This window comes from Perognathus longimembris, chromosome 18, assembly GCF_023159225.1.
Source record: "Perognathus longimembris pacificus isolate PPM17 chromosome 18, ASM2315922v1, whole genome shotgun sequence".
In the NCBI taxonomy this organism is placed as follows: Eukaryota; Metazoa; Chordata; class Mammalia; order Rodentia; family Heteromyidae; genus Perognathus; species Perognathus longimembris.
This window is the reverse complement of record NC_063178.1, coordinates 47,151,188-47,167,013: the sequence shown is the minus strand read 5'-3', so window position 1 is coordinate 47,167,013 and position 15,826 is coordinate 47,151,188. Positions and strand designations below refer to the sequence as shown.

The 15,826-nt window shown below is 42.2% G+C and overlaps 1 protein-coding gene across 1 annotated transcript in view; it reads left to right on the top strand.

Annotated features, from left to right (window-relative positions):
* Nucleotides 1-656: 656 nt before the first annotated feature.
* LOC125367023 (zinc finger protein 260-like) overlaps nucleotides 657-15,826 on the top strand; it is a 31,860-nt gene continuing 16,690 nt past the window's right edge. The window contains exon 1 of the mRNA XM_048367667.1: nucleotides 657-2,375. Within this exon, the coding sequence (XP_048223624.1) occupies nucleotides 657-2,375 (1,719 nt within the window). The remainder of the gene's footprint in view (nucleotides 2,376-15,826) is intronic.

Sequence of the window (15,826 nt, the reverse complement as noted above, 5' to 3'; positions counted from 1 at the left end):
TTTCTTATGTCTCTTGGCCAGTCTCATTTCCTCATCAGATAAGTCTCTTTAAGTCTTTAGCTCACTTGTTGAGGGGGCTCTTGGTTCTTTTAGGTTTTGTTTTGCAGGAATTTAATTTTTTTAGTTCTGATTATATTTTAGATATGAGGCCTTTGTCCATTGTAGGGCTGGTAAAGATCTTTTCCCAATCTGTGGGCTTTCTGTTTACCTTTGCAGCTATGTCTTTAGCTCAGCAGAAGCTCTGGAGTTTGATGCAGTCCCATTTACCCAAGCTTTCTTTGATTTTTAGCATTTCTGGACCTTTATTAATGAAGTTTCCTCCTGTGCCAAGAAGCCCAAGTGTTTCTCCTACTCATTCTTGTAGTATTTTCAGGGTATCTGTTTTTATTTTAATGTCTTTGATCCTCATGTTTATTTGTTTATTTCTTTGATGAATCATTTTAGATGTCCTGGAAATTGATGACTTGATTAAGAGTTGCAAGAAAAGTCCAAAAGAATGGCCATGTGAAGTAGAAATCACCAAAAGCAACCCTGTGGATGAAAGAGTGAGATTAGTGAGAACTTTTCATTTGAGCTCTAAACACATGCCAGAGCTGCATAGGAATAGTAGGAAATCCTTAGGACTGAGGACTGAGGCATCCGTTGCATATCAAAATATGGTTGTCCATTTGGAGCCTGAAGAGATGCATGCTGGATCCAGGCCTGGTGTCTCTCATGTAGATGAAAAATCCCTTAGCAACATGGAGACTTTTAATCAACGTTCAGAAATTCCCAGTGAGCAGCATTATTTCACAGATGGTGGAGAAGGGACGGTATTAACCTCAAAGACCATATACTTTAAAAATAATTGTGCTTCTGTGGGAGAAAATCATTATGAATGCAACAGATATGGAAAGGCCCTCAAACACATGTCAGCTCTAAGAACACATAATAGAATACATATTACTGAGAAAACTTATGAATGTAATATATGTGAAAATTCCTTCAGGAGCAAGAAAATTCTTAGAAGACCTAGCAAAATTGACTCAGGTGAGAGACCTCATATATTTAACAAATGTGGAAAATCTTTCAGCTTGAGGACAATTTTAAATGCACATAATAGAATCCACACAGGTGGGAAACCATATGAATGTAACCAATGTGAGAAGTCCTTCACCTGGAAAACTCAACTCAGTATTCATCAGATAACTCATACGGGAGAGAAACCTTATAAATGTAATACATGTAAAACGTGTTTCATGTGGAAAGTGCCACTACTAATGCATCAGAGAACTCATACAGGAGAGAAACCTTATAAACTTAACATATGTGGAAAGTCATTTCCCCAGAAATCACACATCAGTGTTCATGAGAGAACAAATTCAGGAGAGAATCCTTATAAATGTAAGACATGTGGAAGGTCTTTTGCCCAGAAGTCATACCTAAGTTATCATGAGAGAACACATACAGGAGAGAAACCTTATAAATGTAAGACATGTGGAAAGTCTTTTGCCCAGAATTCATACCTAAGTGATCATGAGAGAACACATACAGGAGAGAAACCTTATAAATGTAACACATGTGGAAAGTCTTTTGCCTCGAAATCACACCTACGTCTTCATGAGAGAACACACACAGGAGAGAAACCTTATAAATGTAAGACATGTGGAAGGTCTTTTGCCCAGAAGTCATACCTAAGTGATCATGAGAAAACACATACAGGAGAGAAACCTTATAAATGTAACACATGTGGAAAGTCTTTTACCAAGAAATCACACCTAAGTCGTCATGAGAGAACACATACTGGAGAGAAACCTTATAAATGTAAGACATGTGGAAGGTCTTTTGCCCGGAAGTCATACCTAAGTGATCATGAGAAAACACATACAGGAGAGAAACCTTATAAATGTAACACATGTGGAAAGTCTTTTACCAAGAAATCACACCTAAGTGACCATGAGAGAACACATACAGGAGAGAAACCTTATAAATGTAACACATGTGGAAAGTCTTCTACCCACAAATCAAACCTAATTGTTCATGAGAGAACACATACAGGAGAGAATCCTTATAAATGTAACACATGTGGAAAGTCTTTTACCCAGAAATCACACCTACGTCTTCATGAGAGAACACATACAGGAGAGAAACCTTATAAATGTAACACATGTGGAAAGTCTTTTGCCTCAAAAAGAGAGCGTATTGTTCATGAGAGAACACATACAGGAGAGAAACCTTATAAATGTAACACATGTGGAAAGTCTTTTACCCAGAAATCACAACTTCGTGTTCATGAGAGAACTCATACAGGAGAGAAACCTTATAAATGTAACACATGTGGAAAGTCTTTTACCCAGAAATCACACCTAAGTCTTCATGAGAGAACACATACAGGAGTGAAACCTTATAAATGTAACACATGTGGAAAGAATTTTGCCTCAAAATCAAGGCTTAGTGTTCATGAGACAACACATACAGGAGAAGAATTTACCCCTGAGTGACAGCTGAAAATTTCCCTTTCACATAGATCAAGGAACTGATCCATGTTAGGGCCTCATTAAGCCATGGACTTTGCTTACAGTGGTGTGAATGTAATCATCTGCATGCTACAGGGCTACCAAAATCCCTGTGCTCTGAGCCCAGCTCTTGGTTTGTTACTCTGTTTTGTTTGGAGGAGGAAGGGGAATGTTTTTCCTCACATCTTGAAGAACAAAATATCAACCTTCACCTAGTGCGTTTTCCCCACTCATTTATAAAATTACATTTCTAACTCAAACAGGGGGAAACCCTCTATTGAGTCTATGAAGTAACTTCACAAGTATACTTGCAACTCCCTTTATGAAACAAAGCTCTGATAGTTTACATGGACTGAATGTAGGTATAAGAAGCATCAGTGGATGGGAATATGGCCTAGTGGCAAGAGTGCTTGCCTTATATACATGAAGCCCTGGGTTCAATTACCCAGCACCACATATACAGAATATGGCCAGAAGTGGTGCTGTGGCTCAAGTGGAAGATTGCTAGCCTTGAGAAAAAATAAACCAGGGACAGTGCTCAGGCCAAGAGTGCAAAGCACGGGACTGGCAAAACAAACAAACAAACAAAACCAAACTTCTGTTACAAAAAGTATCAAAGGATCCCCCAAACTCTGGGGGGTGTTCTCCACATAGATGCCTTCAGTCCTCAGTCTGACATGTGACCCCTGACTGGATCTGGCCCCTGAATGTCTTGCGGGCTCATCCATTTTGTGGAACAGAGAGTGAAGTACTTGAATAAACATCAGACTAGACCTTAAAACCTGTTGGATGTACATGGGACCAAAGAGGAGTTTTCCTGGGTGTCATAGCTCATATCTTTAAGCCTAGCTACTCAAGGGGCTGAGACCTGAGAATCAAGGGTTGAAGCCATTCTGGGCAAGAAAGTCTGTGGGACTCTTATCTCCAGTTAACCATCAGTAAACCGGAAGTGGAGCTGTGGCGCAAGTGGTAGAGCAATTAGGCTAGAGCACAAAAGCTCTGAGCTGGAGCCCACAAGACTATTGAAGCTTCACTCATTAGGGGATGTTGAGAAAGCTACAATTATACTGACATTTGAATTTTTGTTTTATGTGAATCAACTCATCTAGTTTAAAGAGCTATTACTCATTCTCTACAATGTAACCAGGAAACTTTAAAAATCAGAATTGTTTGAACTTAAAGGGAGTTCTCCCTGCTCTGCTCAAACTGGCCAGCACACAGTGAGCCCACCAGTGCTAATTTATTCCAGTTCTCTGCACCAGTCAGTCCTTGGCTAGCCTGATACCTGGTACTCTGTTTTTCTTCAGCATCATCATTATATGTAAGTGTTGTCACTTCATTTAAACTAGTTCCAAATTTTCTCTGGCACTTAAGAGCTTGCCCTGACACATAAAAGCACCAGTTAAAGCCAGTCCATGGTACTTATTAAGGGCTACCGATAGTACAGCAGCTCATCAACCTGTGTCCTTTCAGGAAGGAGTAGCCTTACCCCCGCCTGCATTGTGTGAGGACCTGCCAAATTCATGGGCCAGTGCTAACTAAAATGATAGGTTGGTTCAAACAGTTACTATGATGCAGACTGTAACTCCACTGGCCACCTGCCTATGACCTGACATGACTATGCTGTTTCCCTGCAAATGTTGTAACCTCCTTGGCCACCTGCTTGCGGCCAACTCAATCATGTAATATTTGCCTATATAACCCAAACCTGAGCCCAGCCCAAGGTGCTTCTCCACAGCTCTCAAGTCTGGGCTGTGCCCTTGGCTGGCCATTCTTCTTTTTACTTCCCCAATAAACCCATCTTGATACTTGAGGCTGTCTCTGAGTGGTAGACTGTTAGAGGGATGGAGGGTTTCTCCCACTTGGACCACATTACTATACCAGACACAAATTTGTCAAGGCTTAGCAGAGGATGCTAGAGGAAATGTATGTTGTTGTCAAGCACACTAATAAGATCATTGTTGGGGCTGGGAATATGGCCTAGTTGCAGGGAACTTGCCTCATATACATGAAGCCTTGTGTTCGATTCCTCATCCCCACATATATAGAAAAAGCCAGAAGTGGCTCTCTGGCTCAAGTGGTAGAGTGCCAGCCTTGAGCAGAAAGAAGCCAAGGACAATGGTCAGGCCCTGAGTTCAAGCCTTAGGTCTGGCAAAAAATAGAGGTTTAGATAGGATGTCTTCAAAGTAGGTTTCTAGAATCAGTCAGAGTATTTTTTTGGAAAGGTTTTACATTACCATTTATACAAATTTTAATACCTTGTATTATCTAATTCAAAACCAGAGATGTGATGGGAATATGGTCTAGTGGAAAGACCCCTTTCCCAGTATATATGAAGCCCTTGGTTCAATTCCTCAACACCACATATATAGAAAAGACCAGAAGAGGCGCTGTGGCTCAAGTGGCAGAGTGCTAGGCTTGAGCAAAAAGGAGCCAGGGATAGTGATCAGGCCCTGAGTCCCAAGTGACAGGACTGGCAAAAAAACAAACAAACAAAAAAAGCCACCAACAGCTTCCATTGTACTTTATTATAGTTGTGTGTTGTTTATTGCAATAAGAACCGGAGCCTAAATGCTCTAAATTGTCTTTTGTTTTGCACAAATAAAACTGCAGATTCTGTTCTCTTTAAATGATGGTGAATATTGTACATTGGTTTCTCTCACATGGAAAGATTTTTTAAAGGGAAATAATATACAAATCTTGTTTGAAATTAAAAACTAGAAAGGTAAGAAAAGGCACAGCATCCTGAGCAGAGAAGCTCAGAAAAAAGAGGGAAAAGCAAGAGGGTTATCTGTGTGTCCTAAGCAGAGCCTCTCAATCCTTCAAAAAAGGTGCAGCGTGACTTAGTTCTCTCTATCACTACTTTTTTGCCATTGCCAAAAAGATATTGGTGGCCATGTGACTTCCTGTAGCCCGAATTCTTCATCTTGTTTTGTTCGTTGAAAGTCAGTGTTATTGTAGCTGCTCGATAGTAGGTCAGGGGTTTAATAATCTCTAGTGATGTTTCCATGATTTCTTCACTTTACCTCCCTGGGTACTAGATGTGACTTCAAAATTCCTATGTGCAGGGCACCAGTTGCTCAGGCCTGTAATCCTTGCAGTTCAGGAAGCTGAGATCTGAGGACCTTGTTTCAAAGCCAACCTGGGTAAGAAATTCCATTAGATACATCTGCAATTAACCACCAGAGATTGGGAAATTGCACTGTGCCTCATTGTGCTATAGCTTTAGCCTTTAGGTGAAAGGCTCAGTGACAGTGCCAGCACCAGAGTTCTATCCTCATTATGAAGCAAAAAAATTTCTTTCCATAAAATTTTTATTGTGGTGAAATACATGTAATATTGACTATTAGCTATCTTCAATAACACAACTCAATGGCAATTATTACATTCACTTAGGCAACATTCCTGCTGTCTCCAGAACTTATCTCAAGGAATCTTCCTGCTTGTAAAACAATGCTCCTTCTTATCACCCCAGGTCTAAGTACCTACTATGTCCATGTATTCAACTGTTCTGTTTATGTTTGATGGTCCTAAGTCTTGATGGAGAAATCAGAAGGGAATGACTCATCTAATTACAATCCCCCTGCACATAACAATAAAGTAAGCTAATTAAAAATAATTGTAGTGGTCACCATATTATTCACAGATCATTACCAGGCTGACTCTCGCCACCCTGTTGTTTGCACTAGTGTTTCCACAAGGGCTTGTGTACAGCCCTGTTGTAGCACTCACTGTATTCTTATCTGGTTTCTCCTCTAGTAACTGCCTTAAAAGGCAGAACCATTGTAGCCCAAGAATCTAAAAAATGGTAATAATGAAGCTATATCTTTACTCAAAAAATTCATGAAATTCACAACGATTTTAGGAGCGAACTAAGTCTACAAGCATGTAATGAGCACATTCATAGGTACTAAATGGCTCATTATTGCAGTCATAATATTCAAGGGATATCTTTGCAAATAGAACCTGGCAACTTCGGATGGGTGAGGTTCCTTGCCTTCCTCTCTCCAGTTCTCCACTCACACCTTCAAGCACCAACAACTGCTCTTTTCTGCTCCATAATTAAGCCACAGGTTTACTTCAAAATTTTACTAGCTAATTGAAAATTCGAGTGTCACATGTTTATCTGCCCAGGATTCCTTTGAAATGTAATCCTCAGATCTCAGTCTCTGGAGTAGCTAGAATCAGATATATGAGACAGTGCCTGGGTAGGCTTAGGCTGCTTTTAAAATACATAAAATGTTTGGAGCTTGTTCCATTATCTATATAGTAGAATAAAGAAAAATCTATGTAGAAATATTTGGCTGTATATTACTAATACAAAGTTTCCCTAATATATCAGAACATTTCTCTGTTATTAGCAATGGAGAAAAGATAATTCTGAAGTGCTACAAATCTGGCATGACACCATTAAGGCTAATTCTTCTGAGGCTTCATGCTTCAGCCTAAGGATGGTCCTTGTTCTGTACATAAGATATTTGGTTACTGTTTTAGGAACAAAACATTCAAATTAGCAAAGCAGATAAGACCAAACACATAATGAACTTTTAAAAGAAATATACGAGTCCTTGCATATATGTGAATGTTACAGATTTTACGAAACATGGCATCTAAATGCTTGAAAAAAAGATGACATCTCTATTAAATATGCAGTCTGCAAACCAACTGTCAGTTTTCTATGAATAAGACAGTATATAGAAGAGGATGGGAAAACAGAGTTGTGGATGACTGCTTGACTATCATGCATCAAACACTGGTTGAATAAATCAGTATCACATAAACAGAAACGACAAGTAGTCACGTTGTGGCTCAAGTGGTAGAGTGCTTTCCTTGAGCCAGGGAAGTTCAGGTAATAACTGGCAATAAAATAAAATAAAAATAGGATCAACATTGTAAGGTCCTTCTGAGAGTGTTGCATACAGATGCCCTCACCTGGTTAAGTCTCCACCCTGTTACCTGCGTAACCAAGAGACGAAGAGGCAGTTATTTCCCATTCCCTGAGGTCTCATCCTAATTCCCTTGGCCACACACCCCTGCCCCTGCCCTAGATAAGGCTGGACCAGGTGGAGGTCGCCCCTACTCTCCAGCCAAGCATCAAGTCTGCCATAGGCCTCTCCTGCCTCTACACCGGTGGCGGCATTCTCCTTTACATGCTACCTACTTGAAAAAAATCCTAACAGAAGCCAAATAACAGGAGCCCAAAACAGCTGGACATGGAGCTGCTTGACCTTGGCAAAAGAGAGGAATGAGGAAGACCACTCCAAAGATTTAAGGCTAATCAAGACCTGTCACACCCATAACCAAGAACTGTATTGCTGATTGCTTTGTTTATGGCGTTTACTAGAATAGTAATGTCTAAGAGCAATTCTGCTTCTGTATGTCTGTCAGCTTCCTTTGCCTAACTTGCCAGACCACCTGAATGTGGTAAATATGATTCTTGCCCCATGACTACCTGCAGTACCTGTGATTATTTACTTTTAAAAGGCCAACCCTATGGTGCCCTGGCAGGGTGTGTCACCATCCAGGTAGTGGCAAGTAGATGCTGTACATAAATGAATAAAGACTCCTAGCCCAGGGGCTGGGAATATGCCCTAGTAGCAAGAGTGCTTGCCTTGTACACATGAAGCCTCAGTTCAATTCCCCAGCACCACATATATAGAAAGTGGCCAGAAATGTTGAAGTGCCAGACTTTGAAGTCAGGCCCCACTTTACCACATGAACCTGAGATAAGCAGGCCCTGTGAGCAGACCCAGGACAAGCCCATTAGGGCCCAGTCAGTCTAGAACTCTAACTGCTGGGAATGCTTAACTCTGGCTACCCCCAGAGTGCCTCGAGCCCTGAGCCAATCAGATGTGTACCTGTGTCCTAATTTTGCTTGCTTGAACACCTGATTGTTGTAACTTTGTTTTTTGCCTTTATAAGCCCTGTGTAATCGCAGCTCCAGGCTCCCTCCTAACCTCTGCTGTGCCGGTGGGTAGGACAAGGCCCAAGTTGCAGCTCAATTGAATAAAGCCTTGCCTTGCTTTTGCATTTTGGAATGTCTGATTCTAGGTGGCCTTCTTGGTGGACGTTTCGCGAGTTGGCACAACAGTGTCACTTTGGCTCAAGTGATGCAGTGCTAGCTTTGAGCAAAAAAAAGCCAGCAACAGTACAGTGCTCAGGCCCTGAGTCCAAGGCCCTGGACTGGCACACACACACACACACACACACACACACACACACACACACACACACATAAATACTCCTAGGCCAAATGACTGAGTGCTGGTGACTACTGGGAGTTAAAGGCCCACCTGGGTGTCCCATATACAACACTACCACTTGAACCACAGCGCCACTTTGGCTAATTCCCTTTTTGTGATGCTGTTGTGCCAAGTCATGAAACCACCACCAAGAAGACTACTGAGACTCAGACATTCCGAAATGCAAAAGCAAGGCAAGGCTTATTTAAGCGAGCTGCAACTTGGGCCTCGTCCTACCCACTGACACAGTGGAGGTTAGGAGGGAGCCCTGAGCTGTGATTACACAGGGCTTATAAAGGCAAAGAACAAAGTTACAGCAATCAGGTGTTCAAACAAGCAAGATTAGGATACGGGTACAGATCTGATTGGCTCAGGGTTCGATACTAGGGGTGGTCAGAGTTAAGCATTCCCAGCGGTTAGAGTTCTAGACCGACTGGGCCCTAATGGGCTTGTCCTGGGTCTGCTCACAGGGCGTTCTAATCTCAGGTTCGCGTGGTAAAGTGGGGTTTGTGTGGTAAAATGGGGTTCATATGGTAAAATGGGGCCTGACTTCAAAGTCTGGCTCTTCATTTCCTCCTTTTTCTTTTTGGTACCTTGGGAGCCAATCATGGCTCCATTCTGTCCATTTCAATGGCTTGCATGTCTAGGGGATGATATAGAGATAAGGCATGGGCCAATAGGGCTCAAAGAAGTAACCAAAGGGCCTGTCAAAATTTCTCACAAGTACAGTCTCTGTACCTCTGTTTTGCATGCCTCTAGTTTATCCTGTCTCATCTTCCCCAAAATAACTGGTCCCTCGGTTTTAAAGGGGGGCTGATGGGTGAAGATCATCCATCTTCTGTAACTTCTTCAGGCTGACTCAGGGGCGTTGACCTTACCTAGCCAGGAACCTATAACCTTAATCTACTTTACCAAGGGACTACAGGATTACTGCAAAATGAAAATTAACTTTCAGCTGTACAGCCTTACCATTAGCTCTATAGTGTTTAGTATCCAAATTTAAGCAACAAAATAATACATAAATTTCTCAGCTGTGCTCTAAGTGTTGGGTGGCTATACCCGTATTCCTGAGCAAGCCCAAAATACCTAAAATAAGGGTGTCACCTCACTTTGGAGTGAGCTGTGAAAATAACATCAACATTAGACTGGGTAGCAGGGAAAGAAAGCAAAAAGAAAGTGATAACAATGTTCAGTCTAACTTCCTTTTCTTGAGGCAAAGGCAAAGTGTCTGAGTCGGTGCTTGGAGACCTCCCATGTTCCATCACGGTAGTCATCGTCCAGGGCAAAGGGGCCAACTGGCCTGGCATGGAAGCAATGAACCCAAGTGGCGATGCCATCTAGGGTTACTTCCACCGTGGTTCTAAGGATTTGGGGTTATGCCTCCGGACAAACACTCAGTCCCCTGGTCTGAATAAATGGGGGATAGGGACAGAAGCAGAATCATATAATGCCTTAAGTTGGGGCCACATATTCTTGTTAACACGCTGCAAATAATCAAGCTTATACAAAAATTCAGCATCATCCAAATCAGCAAGCAATTTAGTCTGAAGGCTAGATATAATTGGCGGGGGGTACCCGTACATTATTTCAGAAGGAGTAAAGCCAAGCTGATAGGGAGAATTTCTTACTCTAAGCAGAGCAAAAGGAAGGAGTGACACCCACTCTGCGCCAGTCTTTAAGGCCAATTTAGTTAAGGTCTCTTTTAGAGTCTGATTCATTCTCTCTACCTGTCCTGAACTCTGGGGTCTATGAGCACAATGAAATTTCCAATCCATCCCCCAGTGCAGCGGCTATTCCCAGACTTACTTTTGAAACGATAGCCGGTCCATTGTCTGACCCAATGGTGGATGGGAAGGTATACCTGGGTAGGATTTCTTCCAGGATCTTCTTAGCCACTACATTCCCAGTCTCATGCTTTGTTGGATAGGCTTCAACCCATCCTGAAAAGGAGTCTACAAAAACTAGCAAATATTTGTATCCAAATTTTTCCAGGTTTAATTTCTGTGAAATCTACTTCCCAATACACACCTGGCCTATCCCCACGGAGGTGAGCTCCTTTAGTAACTGGTTGATTGGGGGCGTTGGTGAGCTGATAGTGCTTACAATTTTTAACAATGTTTTCAATAAGCAGATCTTTCTAATTTTCAATTTGGAGTGTCGGAGCAAGTCCTGCATTCTTCGGGTTCCCATGTGAGAAGCTCGGTGGATTCTCTTAAGGATCCCCTTACCCAGCCTTGTGGCAAATTAAGTTTCCCTTCACAAGTTTTCCACCAGTCATTGTTTCCTTCTCTGTCCAGGGGTTTGTGGGACATGGGAATTTTCTTTATCCACTCCAAGTCTTCTTGGGAATACTGGGGCAAAGGAGGCAAAGCTCATGGCCCTGAGTCTACTAAAGACTGTTCCCAGGAACTCTGACATGTCTGGCTGATTTACGCACAGAGCTTTTCAGCAGTCTACGTGCATCTGACAGCCAACGCTTGCTCTCTTTTAATATGAAGCCCAGATTGGTGACTTCAGGTTTACAAATTTGTGCCTTTTAACATTCTGGTTTGTGAAAGCATTTTCCTGACTGGCTGGGGAACTGATTTCTGATGACCTAAAATGTTACCTTTGCAGGCCTTTAACAGATCTCAATAAGGACACAATGTCAGGTCTACAAGCTTTCTTTCCTGAACAGATGTATCAGCTTAAAATTCTCACTGTCAGTCAGAGCTTTGAGTAAATGAGGGGGGTTGAGATTTTAAACTATCCTCTCATTTGACAAATTTACCCTTACTAACCTCTATCACAGATGACTGGCAAGTACCTGCCCAGTAGACAGACATGGGCATTGGAAAGGCATGCTTATGAACTATTCTTCTAGGACTTCCTGGCTTTGATTAACTTTTGAAAGGCCAAACAGGAGTGACTCTAGGATCTGACACCATCTCTGCCATCCAAGCAGCAGCTTACTGCCTCTGGATGCTCCATCACTTTTGTCCCAGGAGGAGTGACTTTCCACTGGACTTGGACTCAGGGCCTGAGCACTGTCCCACAGCTCTCCAGCTCAAGACTAGCACCCTACCACTTTGAGCTCCACATAACTCCGTTCTCAGCACTCTGCTGGCTGATTAGAGACAAGTCTCTCACAGGGACCTTTCTCTGTCCAGGCTGGCTTCGAACCGCAGATTTCAGGTCAGCGAGTCTTACAAGAGGCCACTTTACTCCAATTAGAAGCAACAAGGTGGTCCACAAAGAAGTAGTTTTTAAGCATGCTTTCTTACCTGGAACTTATTAAGGGCCAGTATTAGATCTCGACAAACTTTCAGGAATCACCTGTGCTTCTCTGGAAGCCTGCTGGAAACTGTTACAAAAAACCTACAAAGAAGCTGCAATGGCAATTAAACATTTTGGTAGCCATAATTCTCCTTTTCTCACTTTGCAATAATTATTTAGGACAATTTTACTTCCAAATTTCTTATCTAGAAATGTATTCTTGATTTCCAAAGCCTTTTTAACACTAACACAACATTTTAGCTTTTATCTGCATCAGAAAAACTGAAGCTCACAGGCATTCTGAAACCAGGTGCCTCCCTTTGCCTACAGGCTGCTTGTTTCAAAAGAGCCTCTTTTTTTATTCTTCAGTCCCAGTTACTACATGGCATGAAGACCTTTGAATTTTTCCTTAATGCAAGAATCACAATTAGAAATACTTATCCATTCAGCTTTCCAATATATTAGTGAGAAACATTGGGCTATTTTGCCATTTTCCTACACACATAGAGTTAATGAGAGTTTACTTCTATCCCCATTAGTTTAATATATATATATATATATATATATATATATATATATCCTTTTAAATCCAAATTTCTGACACTTAGCTCTGATTTTTTTTTTAATTTTAATTAAAGAACCCAGAGAAATCCTTTTTTTAACTTTAGTTCCTCTTTAAAACAATGCAATAATACTTTTAAAGCATTTGGTAATGCCCAAACTTGATGACCATTTGAATTTAAACTTAAACTTAGTTTTGCATCATACTGCAGTCTTGAACATGTTCACACTCACACATGCACACACACACATACATTTTCAAAAGATCTTAAGTGCGCTGAATAAGCATCGGCCGTACATTTTAAGACAAAAACCTTTAACGAATGATTTTAGCATTCTCCAGCCTCATTTTCCAGGTCTTGATAGTTTTAGTAAACTTTTTTAATCTTAGTAAAACATTTTAGCACACCAAACAATTTTCTCCTTAAGAAGGCTGGGTGGGTGTCCCCCTAGAGTTCTTCTTTTGCGGACACTCTCACTGATTGACTGATTGTGGGTTGTTACCTGTACATCTTTCCAGTCAGCTAAAGTCAAGTCCAGGGGAGTGGAAGGAACGTTCCCCATCATCCGTTTGTCAGTCAGGCACAGTGCAAGAAAGAAACACACAAAAATAATCACAGGCATTCTTTGCACAACTAACTCAGTTCTTTAGTATTCATTAAGATTAACACGGGCTGGGCACAGGAAAACCTGTATCATACAATTCGTTCATTAAAATTTTGACTCTGAAGACCATAAAAAAAAAATCACAGGCACAAAGACCAGACAACACTTACAGACAGACTTAGGGAGCCACGGCTTACACGTTCTACTGTGTCTCTCCTACCCCTGTGAGGTGGCAGACCGCACAGTCTCACTGTGTCTCTCCTACCCCTGTGAGGGGTCAGACCACACAGTCTTGAGACTCTCTCTCTCCCGTTCCTATGTACAAGCAGACCAGACAACCCCGAATATAGAGTGGACCAGACAGGCGCCCATTAAAAGGGCCTCCTGGTCCAGTCCTTCAGGTTCAGGGTGGTAGTGGGAAGCCTGGGCCCCCTGTGGAGGGCTTGAGGAGTCCCCCAAGTCCTCCAGGACTGCCCATATGAGCGTGTCCACTCTGGCTGGTCCTTCACTACCTACAGGTTCAGATTCAGGCGGCTGGCCAAAACAGAAAACAAAACTACAAATCATATAGACACAGACACACAGAATGAACAGAGCTATTTTCTTACCTTCAGAGTCTGGGGTCTCGGGGGGTCTCTGGGGCCATCCCGGACGAGCCCCCAAATGTTGTGCCAAGTCGCGAAACCACCACCAAGAAGACCACTGAGACTCAGACATTCCGAAATGCAAAAGCAAGGCAAGGCTTTATTGAAGCGAGCTGCAACTCGGGCCTCGTCCTACCCACCAACACAGTGGAGGTTAGGAAGGAGCCCCAAGCTGTGATTACACAGGGCTTATAAAGGCAAAGAACAAGGTTACAACAATCAGGTGTTCAAGCAAGCAAGATTAGGATATAGTTACAAATCTGATTGTCTTGGGTTTGATTCTAGGGGTGGTCAGAGTTAAGCATTCCCAGCGGTTAGAGTTCTAGACCGACTGGGCCCTAATGGGCTTGTCCTGGGTCTGCTCACAGGGCCTTCTCATCTCTGGTTCACGTGGTAAAGTGGGGTTCGTGTGGTAAAATAGGGTTCACGTGGTAAAATGGGGCCTGACTTCAAAGTCTGGCACTTCAATGCTAAGCAATCGAACCCAGGGCTTCATGCATGCTAGGCAAGCACTCTACACTGAGACAAATTCCCAGCCCTCTAATACGATATTTTAAAGGAATGTTTAGGCTTCATTGACTTCAATTCCCAAGAAGTATTTCCTAAGTGAAATGATAAATCTTTGAGAAAATTGTGACAAAAAAGGAAACTTGCTATAAAACTTCAGGATATGTAACTGCAAGAAATCATACAACCTTGGGCAAGATACATGAAGTTTTTTCATTTAATTTTATTGTCACAGTGATGTACAGAGGTGTTACAGTTACATATTTAAGGTAGTGATTACATTTTTGTCAACTTATTACTCCCTCCCTCATTTTTCTTCCACTTTCAGGGCCTTCCCAACTCCCCCACCCCAAGTTGTAGAGTTTACTTCCAACATATTGTCTTATAAGTATCACTGCTGCATTGGGTTACCTGTCTTAAGTTTTACATTGTAACTTTTCTTATAAAGCCAAAAGTCCCTGAGCAACACCTCTAGAATTGCCAGGAAGAACCAATGGTAGAGCTAGGATCAGCACAGCCATAGATGGGACATTTAGGATATGTTTGAGAGATCATACACTAGAAAGGATAATGGGAAGAAGCTGAACAAATTATCAAGAGGAGTAGGGGTTAGTACATAGACAGATATTTTCAGTTGTGACAGTTATCCCCATACCCCAAACCACAGCCTCATCCCCTCGGATAACTAGGCTCTGGCTTATTCTTCAGTCCAGCTTACCCTCACTCCCCTATTAAGAGTTGGCCTGAACCTTCTAACAGAGTGTTGGAGGAAAGAGTACCACATGAATCTTGTTCTCTGAAAAGTAGAACCAATTATTGCATAAGGCAAGAAAGTAGAAACATCTTCACCTTCTCGTGCTTTTCTTCCTCTGCTCTTTATGGCTTGTCAGAAGTTGGCAAGGTGTGTTCTTTAGGAGGGAGATTCCTATTCATAGGGTGCCCTCCCTCAAACATTGCTAGGCTTCATTCCTAAAAACACACAACCACCACTCACTACTTCAATATCCCATGTACGACTGCCTCTAGACAGAAGGAAGTGCACAAACAAACGTGTGAACTGAAGCCAAGATCACTAGGAAGGGTAAGAAGGCAGGAGCAGAGCAGACAATAACTCTAGCAGAAACAACACAGAACCCCAAAATGCAAGTGCAATATCATAAGGCCTGCTACAGAGGGGAGGGCTACATGCAGAAGCCCCCACCTCATTAAGTCTCTATCCAGTTACCAGCAGACCTGAAGGCTGTTACTTCCCACTTTCCTGAGGTCACATCTTAATCCACCTGGTCACACCCTCCTGCCCTAGATAAGGTAGGGCCCGGTGGGGTTCACCCCTTCTCTCTGGCCATGCATCTCAGCCACTGGCCAGCAATTTGGTAATAAACTTTCTGTCCTGCCTGAATACTGCGTGGTGTTCTCCTGAGTAACTAAAAATTGTAACCACCATTTTGTAGTTACTAACTGCTAATTTTGCTTCTGTAAACTACTTTGCGGCTAAGGACCTAGGAAACTCCATATT